Source organism: Salminus brasiliensis, chromosome 2 (assembly GCF_030463535.1).
Source record: "Salminus brasiliensis chromosome 2, fSalBra1.hap2, whole genome shotgun sequence".
Taxonomy (NCBI): domain Eukaryota; kingdom Metazoa; phylum Chordata; class Actinopteri; order Characiformes; family Bryconidae; genus Salminus; species Salminus brasiliensis.
Window position 1 is genome coordinate 40,377,215 of NC_132879.1, and position 19,576 is coordinate 40,396,790.

General features: G+C 37.8%; 2 protein-coding genes across 6 annotated transcripts in view; one reads left to right on the plus strand and one right to left on the minus strand.

Moving 5' to 3' along the window:
• Positions 1-1,864: 1,864 nt before the first annotated feature.
• Positions 1,865-12,652, plus strand: pgm3 (phosphoglucomutase 3). 2 transcript variants are annotated; one of them, XM_072672712.1, is made up of 13 exons: positions 1,865-2,147; positions 4,538-4,746; positions 4,842-5,026; positions 5,159-5,226; positions 5,988-6,121; positions 6,249-6,444; positions 6,861-7,018; positions 8,330-8,413; positions 8,509-8,607; positions 9,850-9,969; positions 10,140-10,262; positions 11,386-11,559; positions 11,665-12,652. In XM_072672712.1, the coding sequence occupies exons 2-13, from the start codon at positions 4,540-4,542 to the stop codon at positions 11,758-11,760; spliced, it is 1,644 nt and encodes a 547-aa protein (XP_072528813.1). In that variant the 5' UTR covers positions 1,865-2,147; positions 4,538-4,539; the 3' UTR covers positions 11,761-12,652. The 2 variants fall into 2 exon arrangements, with proteins under 2 accessions (XP_072528813.1, XP_072528814.1); XM_072672713.1 differs by having other exon boundaries at positions 1,865-2,143.
• ngs (notochord granular surface) overlaps positions 12,232-19,576 on the minus strand; it is a 66,033-nt gene continuing 58,688 nt past the window's right edge. For 2 of the 4 annotated variants that reach the window (XM_072672708.1, XM_072672709.1), the window contains exons 2-12: positions 17,689-18,466; positions 17,227-17,386; positions 16,987-17,136; positions 16,698-16,817; positions 16,458-16,553; positions 15,826-15,960; positions 14,950-15,060; positions 14,743-14,853; positions 14,329-14,453; positions 13,631-13,888; positions 12,233-13,298 (exon numbers count right to left, since the gene is read on the minus strand). In XM_072672708.1, coding sequence (XP_072528809.1) covers positions 13,208-13,298; positions 13,631-13,888; positions 14,329-14,453; positions 14,743-14,853; positions 14,950-15,060; positions 15,826-15,960; positions 16,458-16,553; positions 16,698-16,817; positions 16,987-17,136; positions 17,227-17,386; positions 17,689-17,981 — 1,650 coding nt within the window. In that variant the 5' untranslated portion in view covers positions 17,982-18,466 and the 3' untranslated portion in view covers positions 12,233-13,207. Of the gene's footprint in view, positions 13,299-13,630; positions 13,889-14,328; positions 14,454-14,742; positions 14,854-14,949; positions 15,061-15,825; positions 15,961-16,457; positions 16,554-16,697; positions 16,818-16,986; positions 17,137-17,226; positions 17,387-17,688; positions 18,467-19,576 lie in introns of all 4 variants that reach the window. The other 2 variants (XM_072672710.1, XM_072672711.1) reach the window with 2 other exon arrangements.

Here is a 19,576-nt window from a genome sequence, read left to right on the forward strand (position 1 = left end):
GCTTCTTAGACCCAGTGCAGGTGGTGGGAGACAGGAGGATGACAACCAAGCTGGCATCCATGCTGGAGAACAGCTCCCACCCCATGCATGAGACTCTGGCAGCACTGGGCAGCTCCTTTAGTGACAGGCTGCTTCACCCCAAGTGTGTGAAGGAGCGGTATCGCAGGTCCTTCCTTCCTGCTGCCGTCAGACTACACAACCAGCACTGCTCCCAGCGGACCACATACACACACACTTAACTACACACACATGTTCATGTTCAGGGAATACTATGTGCAATATCCCACCCCCATGTGCAATTAAGAGTCTTTTACTGTAAATAATATTGTTTATTGCTTTTTTAATTCTTATCTATATTGTGTGTATATAGTGTAAATTATTTATTTATCTAAATTTTTGTAACTGAGTGTCCTGCTATCCCTTTCTGCTGTTACACTGTGAATTTCCCCACTGCGGGACTAATAAAGGACTATCTTATCTTATCTTATCTTATCTTATCTTATCTTATTATTCTCCATCGTGGTTTTGTACAGTGCTGCTGTTACCATGGCAATCACAAGCAGCACTGTACATGGCAGGTTTATTTCTGCCACAGGGAATTCACATAAATAAAACATGACAATTTTATTCCATTTATGTTTTAGTTTATGATCAGTTTGGGACTGATCTTCATTTAGTTACAGTAAGTTGCACCCACTGCTGGCACAGGTGTGCAAATGCACACACACATTGTGAAGTTCATGTAGAGAAGTAATATGACTCCCAGATAAACATGAACCTATTGGACCCATGCCTAATGTAAAGCCCCCCAGCATTGAGCTGTGGAGCAGTTGAACTGTGTTCTCTGGAATGATGGTAGTCTATCCAATACTTTTGAGGTTTTGAGTTGGAAGTTGTCATCCAACATCCTGACATCACTTACGTTTTTGTCACGCAATCATATTCTCAAAGCCAGGACAGCAAAGTTAGAAACAGAATTTCTTCTGTTTTTAGAAATAATTTGCTATCTAAAGTGCTATCTTCTGCTAGCAGGAGAATGTTATCTTTTAATGCCCTTGATTTTGGAAGACATAATGAATGAGCAGGTGCCCCAATATTTGTATCCATATAGAGTCTACATTCTAAAGTGCAATTACTAGCTTAATATAACATATAGCAAAGAATATATGAAAATATTTTAAAAATGTAAGCATAAAAGCACATTCATTATGTTAGTTTTTACTTTGTGTTACATTTGGAAAATAAAAAGGAATTTGGTCTAAAATGTGCAGAATGTATTTCCTGCAAAGGGTTTGTTCCAGACTTGTTGAGAAATGTTTGGCCATCCATGGGTTTAAAAATTAAAATTAAACATTTTATTGTTTTGCTGAATGTGAATAATTGAATACATCCTCTAGAGCAAATAAGCTTAAACATAGTGCTAAATATTTGACCGATTTTAACACACACATTCTGTTCATTTTCTGTCAAATAAATAACTTCTGCTTCAGAGTGAGCAGAAGTGCATCTCTGTAGAGTCTTAATTGTACATTGTAATTATTATGTCTATTTGAGATTATTTACCTCTGTTTTCATGCCCTTCGCCCATGAATTAACGACATCAGGCTTTTAGGCGCTGAACTGTGGGCAAAACCCACCTAAAGAAGCACTTTGTGAATAACGAGTATATCGGGTTACTCGTTATTCTGCGAGCACATTCACAATGTACTTACATTACGGAGGGTTTGGGAAACGTTTGTTAATTTTAACCAATGTTCTTGGTTAAGAATTAGTTAACGTACGTATATTATTTAGTGTGACGAAGCCTGTGGAAAGCTCAGCCCAGATCCTCAGCCAGTGGTTCAGAAGAAACCATAGTTGCTGAGTCGTAGCGCAAGGTTTGAAGAACCTTAACAGCAAATGAAAAACATCATGGGTGCCAAAAAGTTTGTATACAACCTGTTTTTGAATAGTATATGTATACAAACTGTAATTAAAATGGTCAAACTGCCTGTTTTGAACCACTCGGAAGCGAGGCTTGCTGTTCAGTGCCTCCTGACGCCTGATGTTCGTGAACATACCCCACAACACGGAGCTAGCTAGCTACGTGCTGCGGCCACATCACCAGCAGGAAGTGTTCAGACTGAATCTGTTCAACAGCTGAGTAAGTGAGTACCCTAACAAAAACTACAATTTACACATTATTATTGAGAAAAGTGCTTACTGACTAAAAAATAAAATATAAGTCCTGTATAATAGGGTTAGACTTCACTCTAGCTAGGTAGAGGTAGCTAGCTAGCTCCTATAGCATGTAACCTGATTGCAGTGAGTGCAGCTAGTTCTCTAGCAAGATCTCTTGTCCTTTCTACACTTTTAAGTTCTTAATGTAAATGCTGCAGTGTCTGTGTCACTTAGATATTCTTTATCGCGAATTATCCTACGTTGGTTTCATATTTGCATATTCGGAATTCTTTCTTCATTAGCTTTCATAAGTGCAAAAGTGGTAATATTAGCTAGTAATTTGGCAACCCAGACAAACAGACAATGTTTTACATAAAAACCCAATATATTTTACAATGGAGAGAGCGTGTCGTTTTGACTGTGTTGCTATCGCCGCTACGAGGATTAAAGACGTTAGCTAGCTAGCTAGCTGCGTACAGTGTTGCCAACTCCTCAGTAAGTAAAGTAGTGCTAGCTATGGCTGTCCTATAAGTCGCTAGAAGTCTTATTTGCAAGATTGTCCTTTTGCTTGTATTTGATGCTGTATAATAAAAGAATAACGTGGGTAAAACATCCTTAATATGTTAGAACTACAAATGCAATCTGAATAAATTATTCTCTTTTGCTTTTGAAATAGGCCGTCACTTCTTAAAACAGAGTTCTTGTATGAGGGGTTGAATAATCTGTTTCTTTACATAAACTAATGATTGGTGGGGACAAATGATCCAGCCAGCTGTCACTCATTTGCACTTGTACCAGTACCTCAGAGTCACCACATAGACTTAGCTAGTTAATGTTATATAACATTTTGATTAAAATGCTGAAATATATTGCTTACTACTGGACCGCATCTTATCAATCCAACTATTATCCATATCCTCCTTGTTCTGTATCACACTAAATTAAATATGTATGAATTTGTCTCACTATTGTCATTTAATCATCTAAAGGGAAACATTAAACATGTGAGTTTTCAGCCTAGACCTGAAAATTGAGACTGTGTCCTGAACATTACCTATGAGGTTATTACTGAATTGGGGGGCTTTGAAAGAAGTAAGTAGTAAGTAGGGATGCACAATCCCATTTTTTCAGTTCTGATAACAATACATAAACTTTGCTGATCAGCCCTTACTGGTCCAATACCGTTATTGAATTATTAAACCATATGCTTCACTGCATGCATTGACTTAAACATTGCTTTACTAACTTTATAAAACTAAATATAACAAGTTTACACAAATACATACATTTGTCACTAAATAATCATGCTGGCACTGTGGCCCATTTTTATTCTTATTTATTTTGTTTTCCCCAGCTGGGTTATTTACGGACAATTGATGACAGGTCGAGCTAGTTAGATAGAGTCTTGCTGTTTGCTGTGATATGGGTATCATGTCTGTAGGTATAGCTGAGCTGGTGAAAAAAAAAATCAGCTCACTTTATCTGAGTAAGGTAAAAAAGGTTAAGGTTGTTGTTTGAGCCAAAGTGGACTTCATGGGAGATGACCAAGGAGGACACCATTGTTGAAAACAAATCATAAAAAAGCCAGACTGGAATTTGCCAAACTACATGTTGACAAGCCCTGCTCTGTTATGTTCTGGGGCTGCTTTGCTGCATCTGGCACAGGGTGTCTTGAATCTGTGCAGGGTACAATGAAAACTCAAGACTATCAAGGGATTCTAGAGAGAAATGTGCTGCCCAGTGTCAGAAAGCTTGGTCTCAGCCGCAGGTCATGGGTCTTGAAACCGAATAATGACCCAGAACACACAGCTAAAAACACCCAAGAATGACTAAGAGGAAAACATTGGACTGTTCTGAAGTGGCCTTCTATGAGCCCAGACCAAAATCCTATTGAGCATCTTGGAAGGAGCTGAAACATTCAGTCTGGAAAAGGCGCCTTTCAAACCTGAGACAACTGGAGCAGTTTGCTCATTAGGAGTAGGCCAAAATACCTGCTGAGAGGTGCAGAAGTCTCATTGATAATTACAGGAATCATTTGATTGCAGTGATTGCCTCATAAGGTTGTGCAACAAAATATATTATGGGTACCATCATTTCTGTCCAGGCCTGTTTCATGAGTTAATTTTTCAAAATAATTCTGTTGAAAAGCAATGTCTGACTTTCATTGGTTAAATTTCATAGCTTTTTTATTTATTATTACTTTTGTCAGATTCAGGTTATTTCTGTGACCATTGTGATTTTTTCCTTTCATTAACCGAGGGGTACTAACAGTTTTGTCCATGTGTGTATTTCTTGTCTGGGAAACATAGCTCTAAGTGTGGGTGTTGTTTTATTTTTTTTTCTGTTTATCTTTTTTTTTTGTCTCTGATTCTTGCAGAGATGTCTCAATTTGAGGAGGTCTTCCAGAAATCTTCACTCCATCCCAAACCAAAGGGGCTAACGTTGCAGTATGGCACGGCAGGGTTCAGAACTGTGGCAAAACATTTGGACCATGTTATGTTCCGTATGGGTCTACTTGCCACGCTGAGGTCCAAACAGACTAAATCCACCATCGGAGTCATGGTCACAGCCTCTCACAATCCAGAGGTCAGCAGACATTCACCCAAATAGAGAAATATGTTCGTTTTATACATTATTGACTGTAAACATTTTCTGGGGCCCTGTCTTTGTCTTTTCCACAGGAGGATAATGGAGTAAAGCTAATTGACCCTATGGGGGAGATGGTGAACTCAGATTGGGAAGGCTATGCCACACAGCTGGCCAATGCTGAACAGGAGGCTCTGTGCCCTGCACTAAAGGACATTATTGAGAAGGAAGCCATTAGCATTAGTGAGATAGCCAGTGTCTTTATAGGCAGAGATACCAGGTAGCTCCATGTGCAGTCACACATTTAGATATGTTATTTAGTCTTTTTATACTTTTACACCTGTAATTGTGCCATTATACTGTTAATGTAGTACAGCATGTTAACGGATTGGTTGTGCTTGCCTTTACACAGGCCAAGCAGTGAGAGTCTATCACAGGCTGTTTTGGATGGAGTTTCTTGTTTGGGAGGACACACTCAAGGTGTGTTAATAGTTAGGAAAATGTTGTTGTCTCTTTTTTTTCCCCCATTGTAATATTAGTAAAAGAGACAAGATTTTACTTAAAGGGTCCATATCCTTATTCCATTATATCTATATTTTCCCTTTGTTTTATATTTTTCCTTAGAGCCACTAACAATTGTAGCAAGTTTGTGCAGCTTTATGTTTCAAAAAAACTCTATTTAACAGACTGTTTCTGTTACTGGGACCTGCATTGCACCTCATTCAAAACACTCCTGAGAACAGCAATATATGTGGGTGGGGACATTTAACAATATTTATGTATTACTTTAAACATCTTTGTTTCAATAAAGCAAATAAAATGCAGATGATAGGGAGATTCAATGATAGCAGTCCTTTAATTGAAAATTTGAATATTTTCTATATCCTGCATCTGTAGCATACAGTCAATTACTGTAGACATTCATGGACAAAACGGACAAAACCAATTCAAACAAACCATCTATAAAGGAAGCCAATGGTTGTTTGAGCAGAGTGTTTTGAGTCAGTAGGTTTTCTGTTCTGAGTTACAGTTACAGCACATAAATATGAACTTAAGTGCTATTTTAATAGACTAACCTGTTTGAGGATTACTTGAACTAATCTAGTTACTGTAGAACATGTATGCCATGTTTCAGTGCTGTGGTAATAATTGTAATACATATACATATATATATATATATATATATATATGTGTGTGTGTGTGTGTGTGTGTGTGTGTGTGTGTGTGTGCACATGTTTCAGACTATGGCCTTGTAACCACACCGCAGCTGCATTATATGGTCCGCTCTCGCAACACCCATGGTGGCTATGGTACCGACACATTGCAGGGCTACTATCAGAAACTCTCCGAAGCTTTTATTGAACTTACTAGGAATGTAAGAAACACAAAGCATGAGAGAACATGATTAAAATGGGACAAATAAGCATAGCTATTGGGTTATTTAAACATAAACTGTTGGATTGCAGAGAATATCACATTATACATCTTCATTTGTCTGCCAGGCCCAGAATCACACTGATGATCAGAAAAGGCTGGTGGTGGACGGAGCCAATGGAATTGGTGCGCCAAAGCTGAGAGAACTGGAGGCATTTCTCAATTCTGAACTACTGGTGGTGCTTTTTAATGTCGGCTGCAGTGGCAAACTCAACTACCTCTGTGGAGCTGACTATGTGAAAGTACACCAAAAACCTCCGCAAGGTCTGTGGGAATGTTCTGTGTTATATGAGAATATCATTGTTATTTTATTTGTATTAAAGTGTGCCAAAACCTGACTGTATTATTTAGATTTACTGACCATTAACAGCTTATAACAGTGTAGAGTAAACTTTTTTAGAGTAAAAAAAAAAGATGTTTTTTTTTGTCAGCTTTCAGTTCTATTTTTTTTTAATCTTTTTTTTTTATTTTTCTTTAACTGTATGATTGATCTAAAAAAACAAGTTTTAATTTCCATCTAAAGTCTTTATATTAAACATTTTCACATTTGCAGCTTTGCTCAGGAATGTTCTACTTTCTTTATTCCAGTCATTATGAATTCCACAGTGCTTTGGCATATTAATATTTTGTGTTAATGTGTATGTGTTGAATATATATGCTTTTCCTCTCGCTCTCTGCAGGGATGCATATGGAAGCAGGTGAACGTTGCTGTTCATTTGACGGTGATGCGGACCGTATTGTTTACTATTACAATGATTCTGCTGGCAGCTTCCATCTGTTGGATGGAGATAAAATTGCTACTCTGATTAGCACATACCTCAAAGAGCTTCTGATACAGGTAGAAAACACAACACACCTTCTGTTCTTCTCACTAATTCACTCATCTGTCTTCAAAAAGCAAGCTGGTGAGTGGCAAATGGATGTTATTCTTCTTGGTGGAGGTACAAGATGTGATTCAAATTGCAAAGATAGAGAGAAGAGATCTCCATGTGGTATTTTTAGACTTAGCTAATGCTTTTGGTTCTATGCCACATGCTGTATGATAGTGGGTGCCCTCCTCCTACTTGCATAAATGGATGTAACAACGTTGCATAAAAGTGACAACGTTGACAACCAACTCATGAACTCTGTGGCTACTATAGAAATTAAATAATAATCTTAGGTTGGCAAGGACGAAGGATAAACCCAGTAAATCTAGAAGTGTGTTAAGCTTAAAGGAAAACTAGAAAGGTTAGAAAGGTTAATGTTGGAAGTAGAAGTGATATATTCTGTTCTGGAGAGACCAGTTAAGAGTTTAGGTAGATGTTAGAGTGCTGCACTGAGTGACAAAGAGCAGGTTCTGGATACAAGAAATGAAATGGTGGAGGCTATTAATAGCATTAATTATTTGTTTTCTGACTGGCAAATTAAAATTGTGGTGTCTTTGTTTGCTGCCTTGTATGAAGTGGTCACTTACAGTTTATAAGGCTCTGACTACTGAGGTGCAGAAGGTATTATGAATAATGCCATCAGGAAGTGGCTGGGAGTGCTGTGTTGCCTTAGTAGTATGGAATGGTTTGGGAAAGGGCAGCTGGAACTACCACTTTAGTTGAGGAGTTTAAATGTGCTAAGGCAGGTCATGAAATGATTTTACTAGAGTCAAAAGATTAAAGCAGCAGCACCAGTCACAAAAACATTGGAGCACAGGGCTAAGATCAAATGATTTATGGAAGACATTTAGTAAGACCATGTCACCAGAGAGAAGAGAGTCATCGGACACATGAAGGCATAATCAGGTACTTAGGTCTTTAGCAGTTAGGTTTGTGTGCAAGGGCCAGTGTAAAGGAGAAAGAGTGCTGGGTGCCAATATTGGTGCATGAGATTGGAAGCTGTTGACAAATGTGACTACACTGAGGCTATATATAATGATATGCTCTGAAAATAAAGCTAAATAATTAGTCTGTGGTTGTGGATAGGGCTGAGGTTGGATGAGGAAGGGCAGTGTGTGAATAAATGTGCAGATTTTTTGCATATTCTGTTGATATAGTGTTGTTATGTATTACCTGACTTTTATGTATTTGCAGATTGTTATTACTGTTTTCTGTATTCTACAACTGATATTTTTGAGTAGGCTTTGAAAACAAGTGTGTGTATTTGTGCTTATGTATAGGCTGGGCTAAACCTACAGATTGCTGTTGTACAAACAGCTTATGCTAATGGTAGCTCCACTCGATACCTGGAAGATATCTTGAAGGTGATTTTTTTTTCTCTGATAATCCATTATGTAGACAATTAATTCCCATACCAAAAAATATACAGTTACTGCTTTTACATTTGAATAATTTCCAGGTCACAGTGTACTGCACGAAGACAGGAGTGAAGCACCTTCACCATGCAGCTCAGATGTTTGATATCGGAGTTTACTTTGAAGCCAACGGTCATGGAACGGTAAGTCAAACAGGAATAACTTTTACTAAATTAGAAGCCTCTGTATGTTTTTATACAACCATCAAAACCATCTAAAACATATTATTAATAATGCTACAGTTTTTGATCCAATATAGAACATGTACAACAGTTAACAAATTCATGTACAACAGTTTACAAATTCCAATTTCTTTACAAAGATTCCTTGAAGAACTCATAAAGTGACATAAAGAGTTGTGTTCTAATGAGGCCACAGGACTGTAAAAACCCTGTCCAATCATTTCACTCAGACTGATTTAGACAATTGGGCGACATGCCTACGTGTATACTGATTTGCACATGTGCGGATTCCATTATGCCAGTGTTGTGCCGAATTTGACACCCCCGCTTCAAAATGCATCCCCTCTTGGGAGTGTGCACACTACTTCGGTATTTCGCTAATATTTTTACTAGGAACTTATCACAATGTTTGTGGAAGTCTGTGCTGACCAATATTTTAAAATATTGTAATTTTTTAAAATTATACATGCATTAAAAAAAAACATTTCCTAAGGATATTGCTTTCCCCCCAGATTTAACATTTACATTTACACCTGTACAGATGTCCTTTTCTTTTCTGTAAATATATTTTTCAGCTCTTTATTACCTTTATTACCTTTAGTACTTTCTACTTTTTTTAATTTATCCCCTACCCTATTTATTGTTTAGTGTCATTTTCCTTTAGTTTAAGACTGTGTTCTGTGTTTCTTTGTTACTTGTCATGCGTGTTGCTCTCACCAAGACAAATTCCTTGTATGGGTAACATACTTGGTGAAATAAAGAGATTCTGATTCTGATTCTGATTCTGTTGTTGAGTATGACAGAAATCCTCTACATGTACAGCAGTTATACAGCATTTGTATTTTTTATCTATGTTGGGGCCTTGCAGCAAGACCTCATTTTTTTTTCTTACTCACAATTGGCTGAGAAAAAGATGTGATTCATCCATCCTTTTAAGACCACACGTTATTTTATTGAGACAGTAGTACTCTGTGATCATCAGTAAAACCAATTAAAGTCAATACCATGCTTACAGATTACTTTACCCACCAGCAACATATAAAGAGTAAACAGACCCAGGACTGACCTTTGTGGAACACTATATTTCACTCTGGTGTGATAAGAGCATTCACTATTTAAATAAACACATTGGTAGCGATCAGAGAAACAGGATTTAAACTAAGCATATATATAACTGTGTCTTCCTTTCTCAATTTTCTCAAGGTTCTGTTCAGTAAAAAAGCAGAGGAACAAATCCAGCAGCTGACCCAAGACTCAAATGTTAGTAAAGCGAAGAAGCGTGCAGCAAAGCTTCTAAAGAACACCATCAACCTCATCAACCAGGTACAGCCCAAATATGGCCCAAATTCTTTATATAATATATATATATATATATTTTTTTTTTTTTTTTTTTTTTTTTTTTTTTGTATTATGTATTATTACTGTATTATCTAAAAGGATTTCCTTCTTTCTTTTTCCTTCTTTCTTTCTTCTACCTTTTTCTCCTGCTTTAGGCTACAGGTGATGCTATTTCAGACATGTTGATAATTGAAGCTGTGTTAGCTATCAGAGGAATGACTGTTCAGGAATGGGACAGCATATACACAGACCTGCCCAACCGACAGCTCAAAGTCAAGGTGTGCTTCACTTTAAATGCCAGTGTAAATGTGTGTAAAGAATCCTAAAATCATTCTATCATTATGCTACTGTATTATATGTTGCTTTACATTATTCTAAAATGTCTAGTAGGACTGGGCGATATATTGATATTTAAAACATATTGGGATACAAACAGAGCGGGATATGGAGTGAGGCTATATTGTTTATATCGATTTTTAGTTGGTCAAGTTTAAATCTTGTACAGTGCCTTATTCTGTTTTCTATTGGCTGTGCTCTGCTTTGGCCTTGATGACGGATATAAGATCAGGATGCAGTGCTTTGGGCATTGACTTTATCTGTCACTTGGTATGTGCATATTTGAATACACTAACATTAACTGCTGTATTGTCATATTTCTCAAAGCTGGAATTAAAAGCAGTTAAAAGTGAGTTTATTTAACTGTATGGATTTACAATGAGCTATTTCAGTTACATATTTGTTACTTATTTCATAAAAAACATTTAATTTTCATTAAATTAGCTACAAAATACAATATAAAATGTCCTAAGACTAGACAGTTTTTCCAAAATGAAGTTCCCTACTTTTTTTTTTATCATTTTATACAGACCTACTAACTTAAAATTGTAACACAATTAAATTAATCGCTAGTGTACACTGAGGTGTTAATCATATTTCAAGTTCTATTTAACAAATAGTTCTTTAAAAGTAAACACATTTTTTACAGGACATGGTATGGATGATGACAGGGTGACCTGTGTGTTTATATAATGTAAAAAATATATTTTTTTCACATTATTTTTTACAATGTATATAATATTGTATCGTATATTGCCATTCAGCTAAAATATATCGAGATATGTTTTTTGCCCATATCGCCCAACCCTAATGTTTACGAAAGCTGTGTTACATCGAGAATCTTTTAACTATTTAAAATCCACTGACACTGAAGTCAGAACATCAGTTCTGTGGTTGTTGTTTTCCATTGATCAATCTGGTTAAGGGGTGATATTGTACTGCAACAGACAGGCTACAGTCAGCAATAGTAGTTCTACAAGGTGTATCTTTATGTTAGGTGTACCTGACCAAATAATTCACATAAAAAACTGTACTGTAGTTGAATTTGTGTGTCTATCATTGTAGGTTTCAGATAGGTGTGTGATAGACACAACAGATGCAGAGCGTCGAGCAGTGACACCAGCAGGACTGCAAGATGCCATAGATGCTTTGGTAAAGAAGTACACAAAAGCCAGAGCGTTTGTCAGACCCTCAGGCACAGAGGATGTGGTCAGAGTGTATGCTGAAGCGAACACGCAGGTACACATTAACATGCATATAGTCTCTCTCTCTTGTGCCACAAATGGCCTGTTTTTCATATCAAACTAATATGAAGTCAATAACATGAAGTCTATGTTTATGCAGGAGAGTGCAGATGACTTGGCACATGAAGTATGTCTGGCTGTATACCGCCTGGCTGGAGGGGTTGGAGATGTGCCTAAGCCTGACCACAAACACTAATGTACATCCAACCACCTGCACTCCCATTGTCTATGATATTCTATCACATATACATACATTTGCACACATGCCTTTAATAGTGCAAATTGACACTGCACCTGTGAATTTCACACCTGCCTTTTTGGTTGTGGGAATTGATTTACAGTCTAACTTTTATCCTGGACATGCGCTGCTGTAACAAGATAATTAAAGTTATTCGCTTCATCTGTGAGTGGCCATAATGTTTTTGTTGCCACATATTTCTTTCTTTTTTCCTGTAATGGTTCATGGTAAGCTAATCTAAAGTAGGTTCATTATGACAATGGAAAAGTGAATGCTACTTGAATGTTTTGATTATTTGTCATTTTGTAATTTCATTCCACATTTCTCAGCTGAACTTTCCACACTAAACAATCTTTTTGTCTTACACACAAGGACGAAATTGTTGGTACCCCTCGGTTAATGAAAGAAAAACCCACAATGGTCACAGAAATAACTAATCTGACAAAAGTAATAATAAATATAAATTCTATGAAAATGAACAAATGAAAGTCTGACATTGATTTTGAACCATGCTTCAACAGAATTATTTTAAAAAGTAAACTCATTAAACAGAGGGGTACCAACAAATTTCTCCGTGTGTGTGTGTGTGTGTGTGTGTGTGTGTGTGTGTGTGTGTGTGTGTGTGTGTGTGAGAAACGTATACCAAAAACAGTAATAATTAATTTCTACCTAACTATTTCCAACCTCTGTTAATGCTACTGTGTCATATGTATTTTATCTTCATTCAAAAAGCAGTCCAGGTTGAAACGCAAATGACTTCAATGTGAATGGGAGGGGCAGGTTGATATACATGAACTGACATCACAAACATGTTAATGAAATTGGAATAAACAAACTGTTCTATTTATTATTCACAGTCCATTTCTTGTGTGTCAAATTAAACAACTCAAGTCATAGCATATTGGGTTAACTGCTCCGTTTAGTCAAGCTACCTTCAATGGTGCTAGTACACAGCATTTAAACCAAGGGTACCCAATTGCTTAGCATTCAGATTTATTTCTTGAATATATTTGAACAGATTCAGAGAAAACACTGGAGGCTACAAGCTTGAATACAGTCTGTTAGCAATTTTTAGTCTTTACAGAATATTACCAACAAAGAGGTTAGGGCCTGTGCTTTTGACTGCAGCTGTGCTTTAAGTCAGGGTTATGTTAAAAGCTTGTGGGTTTGTATGTGACATGAGTCTTGTTCATGTTAATCCTAGCAAAATTAATCATTTCTTCCACTCACCATTAAGAAAAAGTATCATTCTTAACTAAACCTTTTAAGATGGAATGGCATACAGTATAACATAATGACATTATCTTAGCAGCCATGTTGCTGTAGTTTCCTTGTTTCAAGCCTGTTAGTCAAGGAAGAAGCAGGACAGGTAGATGTAAGTTTAAGGTCATGCATTTTCCAGACTCTATTCCCCCATGTCATCTGCTGCTCCAGACATGGTGATGATGCATTCCTGTGTGTCACTCTGAACAATGTCTTTCTCTGTTTTAACTGTTCTGAACCAAAAGAGAAACATTTGTCATGAATATCAATAACGGTTAGTACAGATATAGAGTATGTTTAACTGAGGAGCGTTTGTTATATCTTTAAATAAACATTCTCCACATAGCTAAATTGTGGACCAGTCGGTTTGAGTAATCAAATTCACATTTCTTTACATGTATTGCAATCCAGTTTTAATGCAGAATAGGACTTCATAGTGCAGGGTTATAAATGTTATGTTTGTTTGCATATTAAATGTATATTAAATAAAGCCTATTAATCCCAAGTATTTGCTTTAATGGTAATGTTGTACTCATGATACTGAGCCAAAAACTGCTACTTTTACCTGATAAGGTCAGTCTTTCTTTCCGTCATCTCCACGGCCTGCTCATGGGCGAACCCTTCCAGTGTCCCTTGGAGGCCAGTAGCGGAGGATGCCACCTTTAATGAAGGCATGGATGTTCCACTGGCCACCCCACTCAGAGCTCTGTTTGCACTGGCCCCTGAGGTACTGATCAGTCCAGTGCTAACACTCATGTTGCTCATCAGAGACAGGCTACGCACCATGGCCGTCAGGCGGCTGTCCTCACCCTCGATCAGCTTCCTGAAAAACAGTGAAAGAAGTCCATTTACTGTGAAGCAACTTCTCCCTTGTTAAATTGTAAACATAAATCAGTCACCCAAGCATACATTTTTTACAGCTAGCTATTACTTTAAATAATACTCTAAAACAGAGGATCCTTCCCCATCTAGTGGCCAGATTTTATAGGATAATATAATCTAAGATTCAACACTGTTTACACTAAATGAGATTACAAAATGATTTAAAAAGGATACATTCATATTCAGATTTGACCAATATTTTATGTATTTCATATATTCCTGAAGAGTGACTCATTTAGCTTACACAGGGCCACTATGCTGAAACATAATACCTTAATTTCATTTATTCTGGTTTTTCTCTGTTATGCTAATCCAGATTGATGTAGTGTCAATTTCTACTTTTATTAAAGTGTATGTGCCTGTTTAGCTTTATCACATTACCTGTACGTGGTGATCTCAATCTCCAGAGCCATTTTTGCATTCAGCAGGTCCTGGTACTCCCTCAATAGAAGAGCTATCTTCTCTTTTATGATCTTCATATCCAGCTTTAGAGTCTCCGTGCGGGCCTACAAAAGATACAGTGACGAGACTGTATAAACACACAGTGCCAGAATCGCAGATTTGACATAGATTTGACCAGGTTTCGGTTTACCATTTGTCCTCTGAAACAATTGCTTCTTCTTTATCTCAACACAGAGAGCAGGGAGCATGCAATTTGTGAGTGTGTATTAGTGCTGGAATAACAGAATGGCTTGTGGCTAGTGCATAATTTCAAAAAGAGAGACACTACATTGCATTAGTTAAATTTTGTAAATGACTGCACTCTTGTAATTCCCATCTTTTGTTCCCTCTCACCTGTAAATCCTCCTCCACCTTCCTATGTCTGTCTAGGGCCTCAAGTATCTGGGCCTGTAAAGATTCATTCCTGGTCTTCAGAGCTTCCAGCTCACGCTGCTTATTCTGAATCTATGGACACATACTCAGATCATTTCAAGCTGATGACTGTACATCTACATAAAATGAACCTGCATGATTAAAAAAAAAGAGTTGATCTGCCCTTACATTCTTCTTGTAGGCACTGATTTCTTCCCTGATGCCCCGGACGGATTCAACATGCTGTGTTGATGCCAAGCTGAGGTCCTGAAACTTAGTTTTATACCAAGTGTCCATTTCCTGATGATTACAAAATCATACACATAAGCATAGGTGAACAGAAGTATCAGCCCAAAAAATACATGATTACATGGTTGTAACATGACCTTTTTGCCAATTTTCTTCATCTTTACTATTTAAAGAAACTATTACTTACATTTCATTTGAGGTGTAATGGTAAACAAGTCACAGTTTGGGGGGGGGGGGGGGTCTTTTAACTCAGTACACTGTTCTTTCATAAAATAATGTGTTATTATTAAATAAAACAATAATGAATATTTTGTGTATTACTGGATAAAAGCTAGTCACTGCAGACAAACCATATTTGATCTGAGCCTAGCAGCAGGAAGGTCACAGCGTGCAGCAAAAGAAAAGTCATCTGGCAAAAGTTGTCTTTCTCACAGATACACGCTTCAAGCATGGTCGTGCGCAAGATTTCCGTTGGTGCTCACACAACTACTTAATGCACTCCTCGTGCGCTTCACCGTTAAGAATTCTTAATAGGCTTTTGCTTAACGCACATGTCATTGCTAACAGGAGCGCAGTGGAAGTGTGGCGGACCGGTTTCTGGGTGGAACTCTTGTTGTGAACTTCAGTTCCTCATTATGTTCATCAACTTACAAACCAATAAGCTACGCATACCAAACTGTGACCCCTGTACCATGATGATTCGATACGAATACACAAACTGTTACATAGCTATATACTACAAAAAAAAAAACAAAGAGCAAGGAGAATTCAGGTTTACATCTTATAGCTCCTTTAGTGATCAAAATTCTTGGCTACCTGCAAGTTCTGTGCTGCAATGCTGTCGTATTGAGATTGAATCTGCTTGAGGGCAGAGGTCATGTCAGGCAGAGAGAAGGACACATCGACCTTAGCCACTGTTCCGTAAATCTGAGCCATCAATTCTTCAATTTCCTGAAAGGATCACAAATCTCAAATCTCAAAGAACATTTCAAACTAAGCTGCTAGTTTAAATGTACACTATATGTCCAAATGTTTGTGGGCATCCTTTAGAATAATTAGGGTACCCAGGGGTATAAAGAGAAGGGTATAAAGTCACTCAGCATGTAGCTGTGGAGAAGTGGAACAGTGTTTTCTTTAATGGTGGTGCTCTAATTAATACTTTTTTGGATGGGTTAGGGAGTTGGGGATGAGGTAGGGTGGTGATCATACAACATCCTCCCATCACAAACGCTCTTGCTGAATGCAATCAAATCTTTAGAGCATCGCTCAAAAAGTAGTCACTCCAGCTAACTCTTTTTCATACCCTTGATTTCAGAAGAAATAATTAATTAGCAGGTGTCCCTATACTTTTATCCATATAGTGTACATCTTATGTAGTTGCTGGGAAGCGTGTGAAGACTTTGACATGATGCCAACTTACTCACTGCATTATCAAAATGAATCAATACCTGTTTGTGAATCCTCTGAAGGAACTCCATCTCCACCTCCAGGTTTTCTAGCTGCTTCTCAAGAGCAATGCGGGCAGTTGTAGCTGCATCAACATCCTGGCAGGCAAAACAGCAATTTTGTTCACCGAATGACAAAATTATTTTTTGTGCGTTATTATGAATGACATATCACACAATACTGTTTTCATATACTATACTGTAAATCTAACTACTTTTATGGTTAGAAATAAAGCCACTTACTGGCTTAAAAGATTCAATCTCCAGCTCAACTTTTTTCCTGGCCTCCAGAGCGTCCTCGTACTTGGCCTTTACCACCTCCAGCTGCCCTGTCATGGCTTTCTTGGCAGCAATGGCAAGGTCCTTAAAGAAAAAAATGTTTCTGTGGTGCACTAACTAACTGGATAAATAGAAAAATTTGTGTTTTAATGAAAGAGTGTTTGATAGTAAAACCTTTTTGGTGCTACAGAAAACTGACATTCTATAAAGACCACTTTACAAGGTTTAATTTTTTAAAATGTATCTTTCTTACCCTCTGGACCTTCATCTGATCAGCAATTCTCTTCAACTCTCGCAGCTGGTCTTCGTACATCATGCGCAAGCCCGAAGGCTTTACAAAGCGGCCCTTCAGTGCATCAATCTCAGTCTCTAGCATTTTATTCTGCTGTTCCAGAGTGCGCACCTTTAAAGCAAGCAAACCTGTTTCCTTTTGGGTTTTCACAGATACCTTTTTGTTAGGCAAATGTAATATCATAGACCATCTGTGTATTACCTTCTCAATGTACACAGCCAGGCGGTCGTTGAGGGTGACCATCTCCTGTCTTTCAATGGTGCGTGTGCTCAGGAAGTCCTGGTTGGTGGCGGCTGCGGCTTCCAGGTCCAGCGCTCCTCCAAGACCCAAACCAACGCACAGAGCACTCATACTCACACTGCTGAAAAGAGAATACACAACACAGATCCTGCAAAATTACTGAGGTATAAAAACATTATGGGAGAACAACGACAATCAGAGTGAGAAGCAAGAACAGAAACACAATAAAAGAAGTAAACATAAGGAATAAAGAGATGGATGAAACAAAAAAAAAAAAAAGAAACAAAAAAGAAAAATGACAAACAGAAATAAATGGAATTAAAGAAACAGGAATATTACATAAGATAATTAAAAGGGGGAATTAAGACAGGAATACATGTATAAAGAGAAAAAGAAAGGAAGAGAAAGACAAAAAAACTTCACCTGGTCATGCGCGAGGCGCGCGTGCCAGACAGCGTACGGCGGCTTGTGCGTGCGCGGCTGTAGCTGGCGGAGCGGCGGGTTTCGCGGCGCACTGGAGACGGGCTGGAGACCCGGATGTGGCACGAGGAAGAGGCGGCCAACGCGCCCTCGAAGTGGCGGCGGTAGGAAGACATTCTCTCTGGGCTTCTGCTCATATTAAGACCAGGGGCTTCTTCTGCACGGCCAAAGATGCACTGCAGTTTCACGTTAAGAATGTTGGGGTTTTTAAATGCGGGCCTCTCTGTCCGGTCCATCCCACCATGGAATGTTGAACCTCAGTCTGAGATTAAGCAGTAGACTACAAACATCTCACAGCCAGCCAACAGGAAAAAAACACAGTGAACTCTCTTAATTAGTAGAGAGGGGACTTGTTTGAGGAAACACTAACAACCATTGATTACACATTGAGCTGTAAAATAGAATTGAAACACATACATTACTATAGAACCCCTGGCAGTTCTTTTGTTACATAATGCATTTTTGAACAAGGCGACCATGCCTGACCAAGCATGACTAAAATCAAATGCAGCATATGCCATGTTGGGCAAGAGCTAGTTAATCAGCTGGCTTACCAGTGTATGGTAGGTTTTAACCTGGATGATCAGCCTTTCAACCTACTTGACCATCAAAGATTGGCTTACACTATCCAAAACCAGCTACCAGCAAAAGCTGGCCTTGAGTTGGATTTTTCAGCAGGGTAGTGAGTAGATGATGAACTGATGATCAGTTGACATGACATCTGAGACAAAAAACAACAGAAAGAAATAGTTTTTTAATTTAGTTAATAATCTTTTATTTTAAGCAATACATTGACAATAATTATACTTTTACCTGCATTTATTGATGAGCAAATTAACTTTTAAAACATTCAAGACATTTAACATTAATATTTTAGACATTTGATTCTAATAGGTGTGTTGCGTTTGCATTATGTTTTAATGTGTATTAAAATGTGTTGATTGTTTCTAAATGTATTCAAACTGCTTTTGATTTATCATGTGGTATCCATGGCCACCCTGCACCCACCAAGTTAACCTAAATATCAAGTCTGGGACCATTATGAGTAATTGTTAAATCATGTCAATGTAATTTTATTTAATATATTGGTTAATGAAAAGTAGAAGCATGTCATTGGGTGATACATGGCTAGCTAGCTAGCCTGCTACAGAGATTAGTTTTGAGTTGAGGAAGAGGGGTGTCCGAGAGAGATTGAACAAGAAGATATCTGAAGAATGAGTGAAATGAGGGAGTTACATTCCTTTGCGTAATGCTAACTGGCTACTACAAATGCCCTGCAATGCCTGCACCGTCCTTTTTTTGGGTAGAAAGAGTGCCTAATTAGACGAGTAATTTCCTCAACAAAGAAATATTTCGATATTTTAGCTAAAGAAGTTTCCAGGCAAGGAGGATGACAGACTCATGGCTCAGCTATATAACTCTACACAACTGTGTGCAAATCTATGGTGTCAGAGATGGGATAGCTCAAACTTTGCCTAAATACAGTCAGAAGGCAATATTTGGGAAATGTATTTCAACAGACAATGTTATTAAGGTAATTAAGATATGAAGTTCTTAGGCCAATTTAAGTCCAATTTTGGAGTGTCTACAGAGCTCATTAGCTTCCCCAGGTCACAAAAATGAAAGTTTAATTGACAATGTGGTAATATACCAAAATATCTCATTCTCACAAGTGTATATTAGTTATATCAGTTCAACAACAGGACATTAACAGTGAAATCATAACTTTGAACCTTAATGTTAAATTTATGATGGCACATGGTAGTGGCATTCAGGTGTGTAAATGTTGCCTTGGCAAGAGCGCTACTGTAATAGCTTACCCTAAAATGTT

What these genes read in the sequence shown, in the direction of transcription:
- pgm3 (XM_072672712.1), top strand. Translation starts at nt 4,540, where the DNA reads ATGTCTCAATTTGAGGAGGTCTTCCAGAAATCTTCACTCCATCCCAAA. An exon ending in TCAAAGAGCTTCTGATACAG is followed by an intron (nt 7,019 to 8,329) that starts GTAGAAAACACA and finishes GCTTATGTATAG; the next exon opens with GCTGGGCTAAACCTACAGAT. An exon ending in ACCGACAGCTCAAAGTCAAG is followed by an intron (nt 10,263 to 11,385) that starts GTGTGCTTCACT and finishes CTATCATTGTAG; the next exon opens with GTTTCAGATAGGTGTGTGAT.